The sequence below is a fragment of the Gavialis gangeticus genome, unplaced genomic scaffold (assembly GCF_001723915.1).
Source record: "Gavialis gangeticus isolate Ggan-Ray unplaced genomic scaffold, GavGan_comp1, whole genome shotgun sequence".
NCBI classification, from domain to species: Eukaryota; Metazoa; Chordata; order Crocodylia; family Gavialidae; genus Gavialis; species Gavialis gangeticus.
The window spans coordinates 126,658,089-126,679,265 of NW_017729025.1; the positions used below are offsets into that span (position 1 = coordinate 126,658,089).

Consider the following 21,177-nt stretch of genomic DNA (forward strand, 5'->3'; position numbering starts at 1 on the left):
GAGCAAAATTTATTCATCAACTGTTTTAAATGTATTCCTTCCATCTGCTTCAGTAATGCAATGAATGGAGACATTCTTGATATTAATTAGGTAAAAAACAAAAGAGTAGCTGTTCTAAGTAACTGGACTATGTTTTCTAAATTTTTTATTAAGAATGGAAAATATGATTTGCCATACTTCAACAGCCACAGAGCCATTAGAACTAATAGGCCCTTATAGGAATGAAAATTACACCAGTATTCAATTTAAAGTACCACATTTACTTGAATACAAGATGAGATTTTCCCCCCAATCAGCATGGTGGAAAAAGCCCCTTGTCTTACATTCACATGCAAGGAAAGCACACTGAATACCCTGTCTATCATTAAACTGCTGATAAAAGCAGCATGTGCTCAGTAAAGGAAACCAACTATGAAGTTGATTAAATGCAGCCAACACTGAACATGACTATAAAACACATGGCCCATATTGGGCAAACATGTTGATGGGAACCTACCACAAATATAAGTTAATCTTTGGCAATCCGTCATAGTTGGAGATGATTATCTTCCATGACTGCTTTATCTGTGGGTCCAAAGATCGCTGACAAGGCTGAAATGAGATGGACAGATTCTGTTGTAACTTGTACATGTGTTTCCTTGTGGGCGGGGGGGTGGATCTGGATTCTTGATTCAGTCTGTATAAGGACCACCAACTGCAGAATCTCTGTTACCCCCCTCTCTCCATCTGTTGTATATGATTAGCGTGACCCTGCTCTTCATTGGGTGGAGCTGGACCAGGTTGCCCTATGCCTCATCTGCATATACATTTTTGGAGCACCTCAGGACTTGTGACAAGAACATCCAGCCCCAGTCATGACTGGGGTTAATTAGCGCATGGATCCTTTGTTGGGGGGGAATCTGGAGCACATACACGTGCTGAGCTCTGGGGTTACCATGGCTTGACATGCCATTGACTCTGCTGGGGCCCAGCCCAATGAAATATGTGATAAATCATGAGCATTTTGGTTTTGGACTAATATAATACATAGTTTGTACTGCCTGTTTTGACCAGCTCATATCCTGCTTTAGGTATGCTGTGGAAAGCCAAGAACCTGCTCCTAAACCGATACTCAGACCCTGCAGTCAAGGACTGTATTAAAATGGGATTGAATGAAACATATTGGTACTATAGGAAGATAAAAGAGGATGGCAGGAAAGAAATGGAAGACCTCAGATGGTGGAGAGAGGTCTGGCATAGATTGTTTCAGGGACAGGCCCTCTGAGGAGGGCAGTGGGTAGGGGTATGGGTATGGAGATGGGTGGGCAGACACGCAGTGTGAACTGTAACAGGTTTTTAATGGTTTAACTGTCAAAGTGGGCTTTGAGCTGTCAAATGAACCACAGAGGCTGCTTGGCAGTGTTGGAAGTAAAGTTATTTTATATATGTAATTTACAAAAAACACAAGTTTGCATTATTGACACTTTTCAGCCTTTAGCTAAGCTCAAGGGAAATAGGGGGCATCTGAACCCCAAGGCATCTGGTTCTGGGGCTTGCATATAGGATGTCTGCCTGGATTTGGGGAGTATCAGAAGCCCCAGGCTAGTGGGTCTGGGAGGAAGGATATTTGCCAAGTGGTAGAGCCACACAGACTTATTGATTGAGCTCTGCTCAGTCAAATTTTGGAACTTGACTATCAGGCTTTGCCTAATAGAATTTGGAACTGGTTTGGCCTTGAAAAAGATTTATTTTTTTAAGTTTGTACTACATATAAGTAGGTGCAAAAGTGCTGTTTCAAAGAATGTTTGTAGAGTACATGTGCTAAAACTTGCATTAGTTTCAGTGTGTGTGCGTGTAATACATGAATTGATCTGTCAGCATTTTCAAATGTGCCTCTCTCTCGTGCTCAGGGAACGCAGAGTTTGATGGTAGAGGGGAAAGAGAAGGAGCAGCAGGGGCAAGAAGTTGTGGAGAGGCAAAGCATAAGGGAGCCATCTGACTCCTCCCTAGATTTATTTTCTGTACTGTAGCAGTCCCAGGGGGATAAATTGAAGGCAAAACTGCAATAATGAGATGCTATACCTTAAAAGTTATAACATATACATTTTCCATATATAGAATCTAATTATAGGGAGTCATCTTATATTCAGGGTTGTTGTCTTGTATTCGAGTAAATATGGTAACACTTACTTGTTGGCACCAACTTTAAGGTTTAACAGGTGCAAAAAAAAGCACTTTAAACTTGGTGCGCTCCTGTGCCAAGCCCAGCACGTACCTAGAAGAGATAACACATTAGTTGGACCTGGCTCACCCAATGTCTGTAGAGATCAGGCACTTCAGAGGGGGGCTTTGGTGCTTTTATGTAATAGCTGACTGAATCAGCTTTAGCTAAAAGTGCCAAAAAGCTCCACTGAAATGCCCAATTTATGCAGATGCTTCAGAGCCAGATTGAAGTAACACACTGCTGCTTCTGGTAAACTGCAGGGTTTTTGGGGGGGTTGTTTTTCACATCTGCAAGCAGCCTTTCAGTTTTTCTTACGTTGTTGCAGGAAAACACTTTATTGAATTCTAGAGAAAGAAGTCTAGTGTTGGTAAGGCTTAAATTTTAGAAATGGACTTGCTGAAGTTTACTTCTGAGATGCAAGATTAGCACTTAACCATACAATCTAAACAATTAAATTAAAACAGTGAAGTTTATAGATGGTCATAGTTATTTGGGTGACAACAGTTTTTTTGTATTAAGATGGAAATGTTTACAGGTATATCCCTTGTATGTTTGTTTGTTTGTTTTACTTTTTTGGTCATAAAACCCTTAACTATTTTGTTCTGGGTTTCGGCAACCAAAAATCAGAAAAAATGTTTTGAGGGTTTTTTTGCCAATTTCTTCTCAAGTCTTCAGTGGTTTGACAAGAGCTCAGAAACTTTTGAAGGAAAAATTTAAACAAGTTGTTTTAGTTCCTTCTTTTCTTCCTTGACCATTTACTACCATTTTTGGATTAGGACAGGCACCTTTGCATTTGCTAATAAAATACTTCCACTGTGTTTGGGCAACTTTTAACCAACAAATTATTAAGGTCTTTTCAAATTGCTATCTGTCTCTCCATAGCCAGCCTGGAATTTAAATATAGTATCAACCCCATTCTTTTTTGCCTTGTTTCTCCTTCTGTAAATACTTCATTCACTTAGCTAATTTATTCTCAACTGGGGCACCAAAAATATATTGGTAACCATAGGAACTGAACTTAAACATGTTGCTTTTAATGCTTATGCAAAGCTGTACTCTTGTGACTAAATTCCAGATCCTTGGACTGAGTTCTTATGAGCTTCACTGGGAGTTATGAGTAGGAGCAAATCCTCAGAATTAGGCCCAGTACTTGGTCTCTTTGTGATCAGGATCTTGTCCCTAAAGCTTTAGAGTAACTTATTTTTTTTAGGTTTTCTTTGGAACTTGCACACAATAGAACTTGCTTCTGGCTCTAGTGTGTGAAATTTCCAAGTCAAAGCTCAACGGTTTTATTCTAAACATCTCAAGCTGCTTGCTTCAATTTGTAACAATATTCCTCCAGATTAGAACCCAGTTATGGACATTTTTATTAACATTAGTAACAAAATCATGTCTCTGCAACCGCATGAAAAGTTAATGACATAAAAGAATGATTGGGAAGTCTGCAGATCGTGCAGCTTCTCTAGTGGTACTGTTTACAACAGTCTCTCTTACTTTGCCTAGGTCTTGCTACACTCATTCACATTGGGTGGCATCTTATATTCCACGTAGTTCTGTAAAAATATATATATCTACTTCTATTAAAAACTTGGTGTATAAAAAATAATATATATTTCTGGCTTGCTTCACCCAGCTAATCACAGGGATTACTGCTGTTGGTACATAAATGACCAATGCTTTCAAGCTTATGCCTTGTAGTGTTTTTCAATTTCCTTTGCCCAATAGAAAAGAAAGGAAAAAGTTCCTCTTTTCTGTTTCTTAGGCCCTTGGCACATGTTTATTTAAAGGTGCCATTGGACTTAAGTCCCTGTCCCAATAATCATGTGTCCTGTCATGTCAGACATGCACGGCAGGAGGTGCAATTCTGGGATCAGGGATCAGATCCCAATCACATCCTGGGCTTCTCTTGCACTGGCAGGCTGAATGCCAGGTGCTTGCAGGCCAGCATGACCTGGTGCAATCCTGGGTTCAGGGCCAACAATCCACTGACTGCACCAGGGCTAGCTGGAGGTTGACATTAGGCTGGATCCTAGGTTGACATTAGGCTGGATCCAACAATCAGCTGATTATTGGCCCCAGCCCTGGGGCAGGCAGAGAATTCCACATGTTCAACTGAAGGTACCATACAAGCCAGGCATTATATGTGGAACATTTTTTTGGCTAGTTTGCCATTTTATGACACTTTAAACTGGGTGTACATGTAGCATCCTTGCCATTTCTGATGTGATTAACATGTTCATTAGCATCTGGCATAAATGTAACTTGTAGAAGGACCTCTACATTGCTGTTGCTATAGGGAAGTATAGATACCACAGTGGTGAAGTGCAAAGAAATTATTTACCTATAAAGATAGGTCACTTTTTGTATGCCAATGCCCTGCCAAATAGGAAATACTAGATTTAAGTAGATCAGAACAACATAAACTACTTAGACCAATCTGAGTAAAATACTGTCATGAAACAAACTTAGCCTCTTCTGCTTGCTTTCATGGGATTGTTTTTTTTCAAAATAAAAGTTAGCAACCTTTTCAGGGATGTAGTTCATTGTGTTCCAACAGAGTTTTGTAAATACGTTGAGAGGATAGAAGACAGTATATCTTATTTTAATCACTGACTCAAAATGATTTTTTATAAAAAATTAAGTTAGAACATGGGGACCTACTGCCTTGCAACAAATGTTGTGAATAAGTATTTTGACAATGTGTAGATGAAACTCTACACCTATTTACCTTTCTTACTGATGGACTGATCCAGCAAGTTCATCTTGGGTTCCTCCACCACCTACAAGCAAAGCATGAACAAGCCACTACTACAGGATTATATAGAGAGAACTTTCAGCTGGAGTGGCATAACTTTGAAAGGGTTAGAGCAGCATTTCTCAACCCCTAGGTTGCCACCCAAAAGTAGTTTGCAAGAATATATGAAAGGGTCCCAAACAAACTTGAACACATGGATAACATTTAAACATGGATAGCAAATTTGAAAACAGAGTTGCAGACCCTGCTGTGCTGCTTGCCCCCCACCCCCAGAGCTGGGGGCTGGGGCCTGGGGCCTGGGGACAGCAGGTGGGCCCTGAAAGGCACTGGGTTGGGACTGGCTATGGATGTTTACAAAGGGGTCCTGGTACAGAAAAGGTTGAGAACCCCTTAGAAGGTATTTAAGGCAGTTTAACGCTCTTTAATCACTAACTGCTCTCATTTTAAGTGGCTTTAGGTAACAGAGGCCCTTAAAAATAATAGTAACAGCAGATTTTTTTTTCCCAACTGGACAGGTTCAGTCCCTAAACGAAGGCTGCGCCTAAGCTACGCATTAACGGTCCAGGAAACACTGCTGCTTGGTTTTGATTTCTGTCTGTGTGGCTACACGCAGCCGCTCGGTTCATTTCCAGCGGGCTAATGACTAGCCCCTGACCAGGAGAGTGGGACAGCGGGGGCCGGGCGCGCGGAGGACGCACTGCGCTCGGGGGCTCAGGGCCGGGCCAATGGGGCCAGAGCTCGGAACGCGGGAGGACACACCGCGCTCGGAGGTGGGCTCCGAGCCAATGGGGCTGCCCCTGGCCTGCTGGCCCCGCCCACTCCCTCAGCTACATCTAGGCTGGGCAGCGGCGCGAGCAGTGCCTGGGTGGCGTGCGGAGCTGGGTGGACATGGCCAGCGTGCGGGAGAGGGCGGCAGCTTTGAATCTCTGCGCCGTCTACAGCCCGGCCAGCAAGCCTCCGGGTAGGCCGCGGGAGGGGGGCCGCGTCCTGGTCCTGTGGGGGTTGCGTCTCCCCCAGAGGGGTGGCAGCTGGCTGCCCCTCAACAGGTTAGCCCCGCGGGGAGGGGGTGGCCCCAGCCCGCACCAAGGTCTCGCGGCTCTTGCCCCCGCCCAGGCAAGTCCTGGAAGTTGGGGGCTGTATGAAAGGCGTCCCGTGCCGGGGCTGTGCCCTGGGAGCGTGGCTTTCCGCCTCCCTAGGCTCGGGCCCCCTCAGGAAGTGCCGGCTCTTGGCTGCCGTCCCTGCTCTGGATGCCGGGGCAGGAGCAGTGCACGTTTCCTGCAACAGAGCCGGGAGGTTCTCCTTGGGCTTGTTGGGCTTGCCCATCTAAGGGCTGGCACCTGGCAGGGCACCCTCCCAGGGGCCCTGCTCGAGAATCACAGCCCTTAGAGAAAAACGTAACTATTTCTGCTCCCCACATGCACCCGTTGGGTGGTCAAGGGAGGAGTTAATGGTAATAAAAGAGTATTTAGAAATACAAGTGCACAGTCCCCAAGCTGGTTTGTGGGGAGAGAGGGTGTCTTTTGCTCTCCTTCCTTCTTTGATTTAATTTTAACTTCATAGAAACAAGCAGAAGTGACAAGTACAGCATGGCAAGAATAAGTGACTGGAAATGGCAGAGTGAACAAGCTGTTGCCCAGCCTGGGCTCTGTGCTGACCCATGACCTGTTGGGAGCATTGTTACTGAAAACCTCATCTTCTGCCAAACTGTCTTGTTCATGCGTTTCATACCCTTGCTAGAGAAATGGTGCTGAAAGGGATGTTGAGAGGTCACCCCATCTGTTCCACAGTGCTCTCAGGCAGGGAAAGCATTGCTTGGCTTCCCTGACTGATGTCTGTTTAACCTATGCTTAAAATGTCCACTGCTGGGATTTCACAGCTTGCTTGGCTGGCCTGTTTGGGTGCTTAGCTTTTTCATACAGTTAAAAGTAGTTTATGCAAGTTAGAAACAAAGCTCCCTTGCTGCAAACTAAGCACTTTGTTGTTGATCCTAGCTCTAGTGACCATGAGGAAGAATTAATCATCATTATCGTTTATGATAACCCTTTACATGTTGGAAAACTGTTATATTCCTCTAGCCTTCAAATTTCTAGATTGAAGAACCTGTGGGTTTGGTTTGGTTTGGTTTTGTTTTTCTTTAAATCTTTTGGCGTAGATCATATTTTCTAAACTTTTGGTTTTGTTTTTATTTTTAATAATTATTTCTGCCCTCTCCTGGATTGTCTCTGATTTGCGTATATCTTTTGTAAAGGCTGCATCCAGAACTCTCCAGGTAAGGCCTACCTTGTGCTGAGTAGAGGGGAATAATTGCTTGCTTTAAGAGGCTTCTTCTGTTAATGGGAAGGGTAACAACTCTCACCATTGACTCATCCCATTGAGGGATATGAGGTGAATTGCTTTGTCTGTCTCTGCTGAAGTATCAACCCACCTTGGCCTTTCTCAGAAGTGCCCTCGCCCCTTACCTTGTATATTTAAGTTCACTCCTGTGTAGAATACCTACTTTCTGCAAGCCCCATGTATACCCTCTGCTGAAGTAAACTATCTGTTGCCTAGGAAAGCTGATGTCTGTTTCTAGCCTTAGAGAACAACTGGTTCAGAAAGGCATCACCAGATGAAGCGGATTGGCTGTGCCAAGATATGTGCAGGCACAGCTGATCTGCTTCGTTGGGTGAAGTACATATTGCCCAATGTCCTTCTGGCTGATCTTCCAGAGAACACATCGCCCATTGTCCTGCAAGTGGGGAACTGGGGAACACATCAGGGAACTGGCAATCTCTGGGGTTCCTGGAGACTGCTGAGGGCACATTTCTGGAAGTGGGGAACCCTACTTCACCCATTTCCAGAGACATGCACTGGAGATCCCAAGGGCATGTTTCTGGAAGTGGGGGAGGCCAGGATGCTCTGGTACAGTATGTCGTCTCAGGGCTGGGGCTGCCAGTCAGCTGATTGGAGCTTTTTGCCTCTGTGTTACTGCTCTGATTCTAAGCTGGAGTTGTTGTGGCTGAAAGTGGCCCATTTGTTAGATGTTTATTGGACTGTATGAGGCTAACTTATGATTTTGGTCCTGTGCCTAGTGCACTATTATCTAAGCAGTAGCCCTTCGTTACTTCCTTTCCCATGCCCCATTGTCAAAGAGAAGTTGGCATTCCGTTGGCAACCTTTGTCAGATGCACAGTTTGCAACTCTTTGGCTTCTCAAAGTTGGCTGCCACCTGCAAAAGCTTATGTCTCTCTGAACCAGTTAGTTTCAAAGGTGCTACCCTGTCCTGCCTTTTGACTTCAGACTAACAGGGGTAACTATTTCTCAGTGCAGTTGATGAAATCATTGGGTCCTTAATAATTAACTTGTTGGTGGTCTCCAACTGCTGAAGGAGCACGTAAGTGTGTGTATTAACTGGGTTCTGTACATACCCCATTGACTGTCAGCGGTGGATTGTACAAGGTACCTGCACAGAACAAAGGGCATGACTGATAAGGTAGAAGAGAACCGTAGCTAAGAATAAGAAGTAGGCTGGGTCACTGGATGCAACCGCCAGAGAGATTTGCATGTATGAAACCGATATCCAGTATCTGCACAGACTATTTTTTTCTGTGCAGAGTTTGCATTTGTGGTCTACCCCTAGGATATATGCTGTAGGATATCACTTATCACTCTGAAGTTGACATACCAAGCCATCAGCATCTCAGAGAACAAGTAGTTATTAATGTTTTCCCTGTGTGTATGTTCTCAGGTTTCAGCTTGGCACAAAAGCCCTTTGGTGCAACATACATATGGAGCAGCATTATCAATGCACTTCAAACTCAAGTGGAAGTTAAAAAGCGGCGACAGAATCTGAAGTGTTACAATGACTGTTTCATCGGCTCAGATGCAGTGGACATTGTTTTTGCTCATCTCCTGCAGAACAGATATTTTGGGGATATAGATATTTCTCGTGCTAAAGTAGTGCGAGTATGCCAAGCCCTGATGGATTACAAAGTGTTTGAGGCTGTTTCAACAAGAGTTTTTGGAAAAGACAAACGGTCTGTGTTTGAAGATAGTAGCTGCAGTTTATATAGATTTGCAAATGTACCTAGCCCAGTGGACTGCCCATTTGAAAAGGAACGTGGGCACCGTACACCTCAAAGGTTAGTGGTCAGCTGTACATAAACATAACCTACTTTGCAGTAGGGAGATGGTGCTTATTTTTGTGGGTAGTATACTTTGTGTTTGTGGAAAGATGCTAGCCGATACCTTGAAACCATTAAGCTAGTACAATAAGTTTCTTACCTAGAGAGACTGCGCTGTCGAATAAGAAAATAGTCTCCATATCTACTCAATCGTGTGACTGCTATCAGGAAGCCATCTCTGAGGAGGAGGTATGGATGCTTACCCATTAGAAATTGGATTGAAACCATCAACTCCTTTTAGACACTGCAATTTTCATCCCATAGAAAGTTTTGTACAGACATCTTGTGTAATATGCATCTGATAGCAAATTGGAATTAGAATGCATCAACCCAGCTAATGGGGAAACTTCAGAATCTAACATCTGAAGCTGATATAACACCATTAGAAGCTATTAAGAGCAGAAATGGGAAAAAATACTGTTTAAAACCTCTTTATTTAGAAACGGGATAATCTTAGTAGAATAATTGCATTTGATGAAAATGTGATATTTATATCAGGCAGAGTGCTTAATCATGACTTGTTCCTACACAGGCATCTGGTGTATTCCAAGACCTTTCTTTTCCCATAGGTATAAATTTATGAGTGGCTTTTGTGGTGTGATGGCATGAGTATTATCTGAAATATGCTGGGCTGCTTCTACTTTTGATGTAATGATATGTACCATCACATCTTTTTCTACAAGAATTAATTATGTGGGCTGTTACACAAAGAGCAGAATGCATGCCTAAAATGGAAAAGTTTTCAAGCTGTACTAAAAACTGACTTACTACAAAATGGGGAAGATTTTGAAATGAGGATTGGAACGATGCTTACAGCAGAAATCATTTGTCAGCTGAAATTGCTCTGCTGTTTCTTTCTCTACTTACAGTAGATGGTTAAGAAGAAAATTAAAACTTATAAACGCAGCTGGCTATGACTGAAACCCAGTAAAGCATTAATATAGGTGCTGGAGATATGGGGGGAACAAGGCCCGATGGGCATTTTTACATTCATTTATGCTTGTCCCATAGGCTACGTCTGTACGTAAGAAACAATATATTGCTAGTGAACAGTTACCACCATACAAACTGTATCCTAATTCTAATAACTCTTCTGCTGGGGGAGAAGAGCTATAGGTTCATCCCTCTATTGAACCTATCCCCCTGCAACTGTAGGGGGATTTGCCAATTCCAGGCCTGAACATGGAGGGGAAGATCCACGCACTCCTGGGTCTCTTAGCCTATGTCTATGATGTAGCTTCTTTTATGTGCTGACTGACTGTAGGGCAGGGAAGATGGAAAAGCAACTTCCAAAAAATCACCAACTGATTTCTTATTGCTCCCATGTATGTAGACTAGGAGGAAGAATTCCAGTGAAGCAGGGATATTGGTGACTTTCTTCCTTCACTCTCAGAACTATGCAATTTTGCCCTAGTACTGCTCTATCTTTCTCCATGTGCTGGTGATAGGGCAATGAAACTAACTTGGCAGCTTGACTTCTATGATTTCTTAGACTGGATCAGAGCAATCCAGTATCTGGTACAGCCAAGTCTTAAAAATATCCATTTAGGATGTGTGGGGTTTTTTTGTTTGTTGGTTTTCCACTTGTAACTTAGTAAAGTATGTGCCCTTCTAAACAGAAATAGTTATGACTTATGTGCATAACTAATTTTCATACGTAAATATTTATTTTTACTGAATTTCTGATTGGATTGCCCTTTCTCTTCATCTCAGACATGGGAAAACAGAATTATTTAATCCCATTCAAATAAAATCAGAAAACTTAGATGATCTCTGGAAAAACTTGAGACTGCAGCCTGCTAACACCCTGCAAGTAAACATCTCTGAAGTTTTGTCTCCTCAAGGTAAGCAAAATGAGATTCCATAGGTACTTGTGAGGTGTGAAGGAAGGCAATAACTGGTATGACAGGTGGAAACCTTTCCAATCTTAAATTGGAGGGAAGATGTCAGACTATCAGAATCCAAGATGGAACAGATCCTGAACACACAGTGTTCTCCTTTTGTTTTGAACAGTGTGTTTCATAATGCACACAGAAAAAGTCTAGTTTGTCTCAACTCTCAATAATAAATGTACAGTTCCCTGAAAGAAAACATACAACTGTTGTGAAGCTGGCATGACTTCAGCACAGACAATTTAGCATAATTAGATTAACCCCTTTTCTTAGCCTCCCAAACATTTACAAACACACCTTGTACCCACCCCCTTTTAATTGCTGTATTTAAGACCTTGCAAAATTGTTGGTGGAAGCTCTCACTCTTATGTCCGAGTTTTGTGAGCAGTCAGTAAAACTTGATACTGAGCTATTGCTAGTATCCTCCTCACAATTCCTAGTGTATTTCCTTTCTTTCTCTGTTATAACTACTAATTTCCCAGAAACTCCAGAGCAGGCAAGCGAGATGACCTATAGGGCATCTGAGAGTGAAAGCTAATATGGTAGGGATCTGCTGTAAGGGTGTCACTTTGAGCTCTAAAAGCTACAACAGGTCTTTCTTTTTCCACAGGTCCCTATTAGCATGGTGTGTGTGCAAGACTCCTTTATCTGTGACAAAGATTGCTTGCAAATTTTAGAGTGTAAAGTATGTCAGGCATTTTGGACCTAGCCAGAGCAATTCTCCTACCTACTCTTGAAGCTGGCTAAACAAATCTATAATTCTTTCTTTTTTTTCTGCTGTGATAAAGTGTATTTAAAGCTGATAAGGGACCTATACTTTAACTCCTTGCTGTGGGAACAGCTCGGCCTGTGAGAAGAGGGAAAACTTGTAACTTGTCTAATCCCTTTTTATTTCATAATTTTGTTACCTGGCTTTCATCACTTGTTTTGTACCCTCTGCCTCACCCAGTTATCAATGAAGTATGGCAAGAACAAACAATAGCTCGTCTACTGCAGCTTGTGGACCTTCCGCTTCTTGACTCTTTATTCAAACATCAAGAGATTGGGCCTAAACTTCCCCAAACAAAGAAAGATGCTGGCTACATCATCACAAGTAACTATCTGGATAGAGAGATTCTCAAAGCTTTCAATGACACTCAGTAAGTAGAAAATATTTAATTGAAGGGACAAAATTTTGACTAACTTCCTTTCTAAGTTGTGAAGAAGTCAAGAACAGTGGATCTGTTTATACCAGTTTGTCCTTGAGTGCTATTGTAATGAATATGTTGATGATCCATCTCCAGTACTGCACAAAAGAGAGAATGGATAATGGTACCTCTTCTATTCACTAGAATTGACTGTGTTGAATTGTGATACAGTATTTGCTAAGCTAAAATTGGATCCAGAAGAGACAATAAGTGCTGACTTATGGAAGACATCTGAAGTCACTGATAGTTAAATAAGGAGCAAGTGCCTAGAAGTCTTAGTATTCCTCAATGGTAATCAAATGCTAAATCAAATGAGAAATGAGTAAAGCAACTTTGCAAGTAAAAGTCACCCTTTGGGATGTTAAGGTAGTTTAACTTCTTTTATTCTCTCTGCCTTTTTGTTCCCGATGCATAGATTAGAATAGGGGTATCCAACACATCCAACCCCATGAGGCACAGGATTGGTCCTATGAACTCTCCTATCTCCCTGTGTATCTGATCTAATAGCCACTCCAGCCTGTCTGGAGTAGCTAGAACGGGCATTACATATGGTGCAGTCTGACCAGAGTGAGAGCTGCATGATGTGGTGGCCTCCTGGGCTAGACTGTATTGTATGTGACCCCTGCTGTGGAACAGGCATCGCACACGGTCTAGCCAATCCAGGACCCATGCTGCATGTGGTGCTTGCAGGCGCAGTGTCTCAGACTGGCTGGAATGGGCACTGCATGCAACACAGTTTGTTCCAGCCAGACTACACCCTATGTGGTGGCCACTTCAGAATCTGCACCATGCTGTTGGATCAGGTATGCTGGGGGTGCAGGGGAGGAGTCGGTGGGTCCAGCCTGGCTCTGTGCCATGCCTTGTGTTGGATAAGACTCAGCCAGCATTGGAGTCCAGATGGCAGGGCTCTGTACAGTGGATTTGGGCCATAGGTTTGACACCCCTGGATTAGAAGCTACTTTCCAAGTAAGTAAACTAGCCGAGCTGTTAAGTTCTAAGTAAGTAACCAGCGCTCTTCTACATGAGATCCCAATGGTGCTCAGCCTACAACTGAGGGCTGAATCTGGTCCTTGGGGCTCCCCCTGGGTACAGAAACTTGGCACCAGAGGAGTATTGGTAGTGTTAATTGCTGTGGCTCTGGAAGCTGTGGCAGTTAACATTGTCACCACACCCCATCCCCATGCCCTCAAACTTCTGGACCTGTGGGAATCCCTGCAGGCCTGATAACAAGGCCCCATGCACCAGTGCATGTTGTCCTACGGCATCCTCCAGTGTGCTGACCCGTGCCAGCAGGTTGGATTGCACCAGTAGACTGAACCCATTGCAGATACAACCTATATGGTCTGGCCTGTGGACCAGCACTACCCCCTCTCATCAGGTCCTCAGGGTCCAAAATGTTGAGCACCAATGTACTATTCTTTGCAATGGTGACTAAGTATCCTTCCAGTTTGTGCTGGCTTAGAAACTTCTTAGTCTGTAGAACTACTTATTTGGCTGAAGATTATTTATTCCAGTTGTGATCTTTTGACTGGAATGTTCTGGAGCATATACAATGGGAAACTGGCTGGAAAGTAACTAACTAATTTCCCTCTCTCTTCTTTTTTTTTATGTTTAATGTGTTAGCAGTATCTCTTATTTTAAAACCAAACCCGTGGGCATGGTAGAATTGGGGTATGACTGCTGTATTAACTCCTGGAACTTTTGGAGTCCAGCATTGTTATGTAGTCTTATAATTCTGGGAGTTTGTAAACTACTTCCCTCTTTTTATTATGTTTTGTGTAAACAAATGGCTACTGATTTGATATTATAATGAATTTAGCTTTGAACATTTAATGCTTCTACTCGCAATACTTTAGTAAATTCTTTGGCATGGGATTGGGTGGAAAAAAAAGAAAATAGGGAAAGGAAGGTCTGATTAAACTATGAGAAGGCAAAATGGCCATGTTTTGCTATATAAATCCAAACCAAAAACTGAGCTGATGAAGTTTGTATCATTTGTCATTCTTTTAGATTCTGGAAACACTGAACAATGAATGAACAGACTATATTTTTAAGTATGTTTAAGTTGCTTCAAATCTTAATCAAAACTAAAATAAGGCTTGGCCTGAAATATGTTTTGTTTCTTTTAACTGTGCTATTAAAAAATACAACAAAATATGAAAAATTCTTTTATCCAAGCTAGATCAATGTTCATATTTCTTTGGGAGCTATATAATCTAAAACATAAAGCCACATTGTTGGTATCCTATTTTGCTTTGTGTGATGTAATGTACCTAGACAAATAGAATACTAAACTCCTTCGGAAAACAACCAGAGGTGCATACAGTTGTAACTTCATCCTAAACTACTAATCTGTGTCCATAGTCTATGCCTAGTGCACTCATTTTGGAGCCCTTGTACACTTCTGTTTTAGCAATTGGGCATAAGGCAGAACAGGCTGGCACCTTAGATTTAACTGGTTCAGAGAGGCATAAGCTTTTGTAGGACACAGTTACAGCATCTGATGAAGTAGGCTGTTGTCTACAAAAGATTATACTTCTCTGAACCAGTTACTTAATAAGACTCCCCCCCCCCAGCAGATAGTACATTTATTGCACAATTACCACACTAATTGTACAATAAATTGTGACGTGGCGCGCACACAAATAATGCGTCATCCGATAAAGGTGGCAACAAGCAGCAAACGTGGTGAATGAGCCTCAGGTATTCCGTGATAAATATGGAACACCTCTTTGTAGCTTGTTTTGTGTTGGGCTCTAATTTTTAATGTGCAATGTGCCAAAAATTCAACCGAAACATCTTCCCTGGTCTGCCAGCATCTCAGGATTTACTGCTCCCCCTTCTTTTAAATTTTTTGTCTCTTGCCAAATAGGTAAATTGGTTCCAAATGCTGTCAACAGAGCAGAATTCAGTCATTCAAGACTGTGTGGTGCTGTCACTGGAAAGTGTCCTCCCTTCTAGACTCTTCAGATACTCCCAAATCCATGGCTGGCATCCTATGTGCAAGTCCAGAGGCATGGTCTCACTTGCCCCTAAGCAAAAAGCCGTAGGAGCAAGTTAAGAGGGAAAGCCTAAGTAATTCCTGTGCCTGCCACCAGGGCTGTCAAACACAGCCTGCAGCTGCCTGCAGAAAATGGAGGAAGGGGATAAGTTCTCTAATCCCTCATTCTGGCCAGCAAACTGGGACAGGTGAATCATGGTGACCTGGTCCCGTGCAAGGATCATGCCCTTTACAGAGAGCTGGAGTGACCAGTTGATCAGTGTGGGAGGGAGCCAGTTTCCTGGGGCATGACCCTTTCCTACAGACACCCCCAGAAACCTGGGCTATAGACAGGTCAAAAACATTTCAGGATCCCAGGCTGCAGGCAGGCTCCTTAGAGCGGGACAGTAGTGTTTGCTATCTGGCTTACTGATGGCTTTCCCTAGGGGCAGGAGAGTTATGGAGCAGCCCTCTACTGGGCCCTGTCCGGAGAACGTGCCTTGTCATGCTCTAGATAAGGGGCTTTGAATGTGGCTGCCCATAGCACTTCACTTATTTTTTGTTGCTACAACCTTTTGTAGTTCAGCAAAAATAATGGGCCTACAGTGCCACTATCCTGCCTTCTGCCTGACTTCAGACTAGCACAGATAACTACCTCTCTCTGCTTAGCAGTTGGGAATTTACTCTTTGTAAACATCCGCTTAGCCCACAGAATGCAAGTAACTGTCTAATGCTTTATTGACAGATCTGTCTGTATAATGGTTCTTTCTAGGACAGATGAATGGCTCTCTGCAGCAATAGATTGCTTGGATTATCTTCCAGATCAAATGGTGGTAGATATAAGCAGAAACTTGCCTGATCAACCTGACAAAACAGAGGCATGGAAGCTACTGCTGTTTGATACTATTGGTGGCTACTACAGTCAGAAAGAGCCACTATTAACCCATGCATCTGATATCCACACAGGAATTGCAGAGCTGCTGGGTAAGTGAAATGATGATGAGATTCTAGGTTTATCTGGTAAGTAGATTGAAGGACTGAGTACCTGGTTATCAGATTTGTCTGTAGGCACCATAAAGGAGTAGTATCTTCCTTCCTAGTGAATAAATTTTGAGAGCTGATTCCTAGTTTAGGAATTTGATCAGGGCTAACAGCCAGATTGTCCTTAGTTGTGTACCTTGTGTGGGCACAGCTGTGCAAAGTGTATGAGAAACTAGCATTCTAATCTGCACAAAAGTTAATGAGTTATACAAGGTAAAGGAATAGATCAGCCCTGAAACTTGTACATACGAAATCATACAACTTCATTTTATAGATAGATAGGTGGGTTCTTTTAAGCCTTGTATGGATTCTCTCTGGATGTTTGTGAATTTAGCCTAGTAAAGTTTTCCCCCTACTCCAGTATAGGCAACATGCTTTTTAAGCCATCTTCTCACAAGATGAACAGCCTAATATGGCCCACTTGTTTTTAAATAAATCTACTCTTCTACAATACCTATTTAAAAAACCAAAAAAATCCAACAACAAAAAACCCTCCAGGTCTTCAATGAAATAACTAGGCAGCAGTTAAGTAGTCATGTGTTGTTTTTTTTGTTGTTGTTGTTTGTTTTTCCATTTGAAGATTTCACTGAAAAGTTTTTTCTTTGAAGATTCTATTATACAGGACTGCTGGCTGATACCACTGAGGGTCACAAGCATATTAACTATTTTTGTACAGCTGTCAGTTTGTAGTAAAATTTGACAGTTCAATTCTGTTTTGCTGACTGAAGTAGAGTAAAACTGTAGGCTGAACCGTCCTGTCACCAAGTTATCAAACTCTGTTATAGTGTAGCTTGTAAATAATTTGCAGTTATATCCTAATGTAGTTCAGTTGGCAGAGCTATGTTGATGTTTCAATGTGTGTCCTGGTGAGCAAGAAAATGATGCTAAATGTTTGAGCCCAAATGCCATTGGCCATTTTCATGTGGTAGTTAAGAACACTAAAGAATTTTAAATGTGTGAATTTTCTTGCTGGGACTAGAGTGCCTCATGTTGATATGGCTTTAAAATGGCATGTATCAATAATTGGGTATTCTTTAAAATCAGGTTTTTTTTCTAAAAGAGGTTTCATTATAAACCTCAGCTCTGTACAAGGAAGATGACTACATAATGCAGTGCAGGGAGGGATAACTGGCTTTGGCTTGCTTGTATAGAGGTAAATTCTTCTTGAGTGACTCTAGAAAGGAAGTAGCTTCTTATAGGAGGGTTGTGTTGTTAAAATTTAGAAAAAACAACAGTAAAATATACCTCCCCCTCTTCCCCCCCCCCCAAAAAAAACAAAACAAAACCAAACAAACAAACCACAAAACAAACCAAGACCCTTAATCTCTGTTTTTAAATATGCAGCTTCCTCTAATGGGTAGCTTCTAATGTTTGTTGTGAGTGTGAATTCAGAAACATGTACGTGTAGTCAATTTTGATTTACCTGTCCAAGACCAGAGTTTGTAGGTTTACGCTCCTGCTCTTATCTTTGTGTTTTGTCTCAGTGAATGGAAAGACTGAACAGGCTTTAGAAGCAGTTCAACTCTACTTAAAGCTTCTGAATAGTCAAACTAGAGAAGAGTTCAGAAGGTTGTTATACTTCATGGCTGTTGCAGCTTATCATTCGGAGCTCAAGTTGCAGAAAGAGGTAAAAGGCAAAGTTGCATAAACAATGTCAAAGATTGCATGCCTACATCAGTTTGAGGCAAACAACTTTTGTAGCATAAGCAGTATCTTTTATTAAAGCAACTGAATAGTAGCAATTGGACACCATCAGGTAACAAGCCTACTTCTGGCTATTGTCTGTGCCTCCTTTTGCATACTCACAGAGCAACCTTGTTTAAAATGGACTGTTTATATTTGGGGAACCTTGCCATCTTTTAACTCCCCTGTACAAGATGAAGCTTCATTTCTACCTGGGAGAACATTTATAATCTTTGAACTCTCCTTTGCCTGAAGAAGGGTGTTTTGGCCCTGAAAGCTTGCAGGAATTTTTTTGCTACTATTTAGTTGGCCTAATAAAAGGTATTGCCCCTACCACAAGAGTGTTGTTTGCCTACATCAGTTTGATGCTTCTATAATTTTTCCCTGTAGGTGTGTGTAACTAGGGCATTTACCTCAGTGCATGTTCAGTATTGAGTTTTATATATATAAAAATGCAGTTCACAGAAATTATGCCTTTATTTGCTACCTATGATAAACCAAAAGGGGAAAAAGTTACTGTGGTATCCTTTAGTTTACCTTTTTTTTTTTCCATCTTCTTCCCCCCCATATAGACTGATAATAGGATGGTTGTGAAAAGAATGTTTTCTAAAGCTATCGTCAACAATAAGACCTTATCCAAAGGAAAAACTGACCTCCTGATTTTGTTCTTGGTGGATCATCAAAAAGATGTTTTAAAGGTAAGACCTAAAAATCAGCCATATCATTTATTTGAACTACTTTTATCTTAACCAGTATTAACTAAATGTATTTAGGCCGTCTCCTCTCTTTTATTCAAGATCCCAGGGACACTACATAAAATGGTTAGTGATAAGCTGGTGGCTATACAACAAGGTCAAGATCCTAGTAAGAATACAGGTAACCACTTAACTTTCTACAGTTTTAAATAGTTGTTTTTTGTTAGAGCAATTCTTACTATCCAGACTTTAAAAAGTAGCCTCAAAATACACAAACAGATTCCTGTTTTCAGGTTTGGATATATAGTAAAAAGAACTGGGCCAATGCAAAGAGGCTTAAAGTGACAATTTGCAATTTTATTTTAAATGCAAACTTGCTTGCAAAATATAGGATGGCTAGATGACTCTGATGGCTTGCAAGCAATCTGAATATCTTTCATATCTGTCTTCAGGCTACACTTTCTGCCAAAAACTTGATGAGGGGGAATATCACATCAATACAGAGAAGACAACAAAAGATGAGTTACTATCTTTGCTAAAAACCATTGATGAAGATTCAAAACTCTCTGCCAAAGAGAGAAAAAGACTGCTAGATCAGTTTCATAGTAGTAATCCAACTATTTTTATGCAGTATTTTGGTGACAGACTTACTAATATGTGTGTGTAACTAACTAAAAAAATAAATGTGAATTGTGTTCTATGTAGTAGTATCCAAAAACACCTAATATATTGTAAATTTTGTATTCCAATAACTAATAAAGTAATTTTGTGGAAATGAGTAGAACTTTATTTCTAACAAGTTCAATTAATCTGGGGCTTTGCAATATAGTTTAAGAATGACTGTTTCATAAATACAAACAATGTTGCCAGCAAAAGGGCACTAAAGTACATGAAGCCAAGCCTATATTAAGAAAGCACCCTATGCTTGCACTTCATGTAGCGCCTCAGTTCTGGCTAAGCTAGCTGACAACCAACTGTCAACCATGCTCAATTCTTGTTATAGTAACTCTAAGGCCAGGCTGAAACAAGGCTGTTTGTAGCCCAGTTTTGTCCACCACATCAATAGGGGCTGCAGAGACGAAACAGAATCAGACACTTGATTAAGTGTCTTAAGCCTATGGGCTTGGCTTCATTAGTCCCTGAACTTATTTTTTTCATAACTTCAGCATTCAAAAGAAGATGTTTTGTTTTAAAATCAAAACTGCATAAAGCAAACTTTGGACTAACTTTTTAGGGACAAGCAAGCTTAATTCTGTATTTGAAGCAGAAGGCAGGGAAGGGTAACTGGTTCTGAAGGCATACCACTTAATCTATAAGGTGCTAGCGCCTGCCTTGCCTTCTGCCTGGGTTTTTAGATTCAGACTAATATGGCTAGCTACCTCTTTCTCTCCAATATTTGGAGAAAATGATTAACTTACTTGACCCTGAAAAGCTAGTACTGTACAAAGAAATGTTTGCTTTATGTTGTGGCTTTTTTTTTTTTTTTTGTTCCTCACAACAAATTGTTCATTCTTGATTTTTATCCTACTTTTAACTGACCTTGTGAGAGAGATGGTTCAAATTAACATCTTTCCTTTTAATGTGTGTGGTGTGTTTGTTTTTTAACTGGTGCAGTACCACAGTAGTGTGCAAAGCTACTGTCTGAAGATCAGTTGCTTGCTATTTCAACTTGTATCAGACTGCTAATTAAACTCTCATGTGAAGATAATGTTTCTAGTGCCATTTTAGACAAATTGGCACAAGTCTGAACAATATATAGGGGAAATAACTTGATAAAGTGTCTGATCCTGTTGGGTGCCAACATCCCCTATTGATGGGGTGACACAAAGATGGCCTGCAAACAGTCTTGTTTCAGCCTGGCCTTAGAGTTGCTATACCAAGAATTGAGCTTGGTTTATCGTTGTCAGCTAGCTTAGCCAGAGCTGAGAAGCTATGTGAAGTACAAACATAAGGTGCTTTGTTACTGCGTAATGGTTCCTAGTGGCTTTCAGTTAATGCAAAACTTGTAGCTACAGTTGACAAGGAACAAGCATGAGAAGACTGTAGGTTGTACAGCATCAACACACATGACATGTCCACATCCATCTACAGGGAAAACCTAATGCTGCATAATCCCAAGTCTCTCTATGCATTTTCTTCTGTGCCACTAGAGGCTGGCTGGCTGGCTCCCTCCCTCCCTCCTTCCCTAATGGCACAGACCCAACCTTACCTTACTTGGAGTTGAGCGTTTCAACAATCCAACAAGATGGGTACCAGAAACATGCTTTAATTCTTGATGCATCTTCCTTGCAGTAGAGCAACTCTAACCTTGCATCTGTTGTCAGGCTTCACTGGGTGTAGACTATAACTGCTGTTGCAGGGGGGACCCTGATTATTTTTCTGAGCAGAATAAGAGTAGTGGAATTTAGTTGTCTTATTTCTAGTTAAGTTATCCACCCCCAAAGAAAGTTGCAGAAATATTTAGGCAAAAAAACAGTCCAACTGTGCTTCTCTGGGTGCCAGTGGGTGCATTGACACATGCACTGGAGTTTATTGCTCTAGGCTACTAGCATATCATGCTGGAATTTACTGCTCCTGG

The 21,177-nt window shown here is 41.6% G+C and overlaps 1 protein-coding gene across 1 annotated transcript; it reads left to right on the forward strand.

Annotated features, from left to right (window-relative positions):
- Positions 1-5,799: 5,799 nt before the first annotated feature.
- Positions 5,800-19,270, forward strand: DEPDC7 (DEP domain containing 7). Its single transcript, XM_019519529.1, has 9 exons — positions 5,800-5,919; positions 8,686-9,079; positions 10,835-10,965; positions 11,963-12,152; positions 15,953-16,164; positions 17,706-17,848; positions 18,477-18,602; positions 18,702-18,780; positions 19,052-19,270. The coding sequence occupies exons 1-9, from the start codon at positions 5,847-5,849 to the stop codon at positions 19,264-19,266; spliced, it is 1,563 nt and encodes a 520-aa protein (XP_019375074.1). The 5' UTR covers positions 5,800-5,846; the 3' UTR covers positions 19,267-19,270.
- Positions 19,271-21,177: the final 1,907 nt, after the last annotated feature.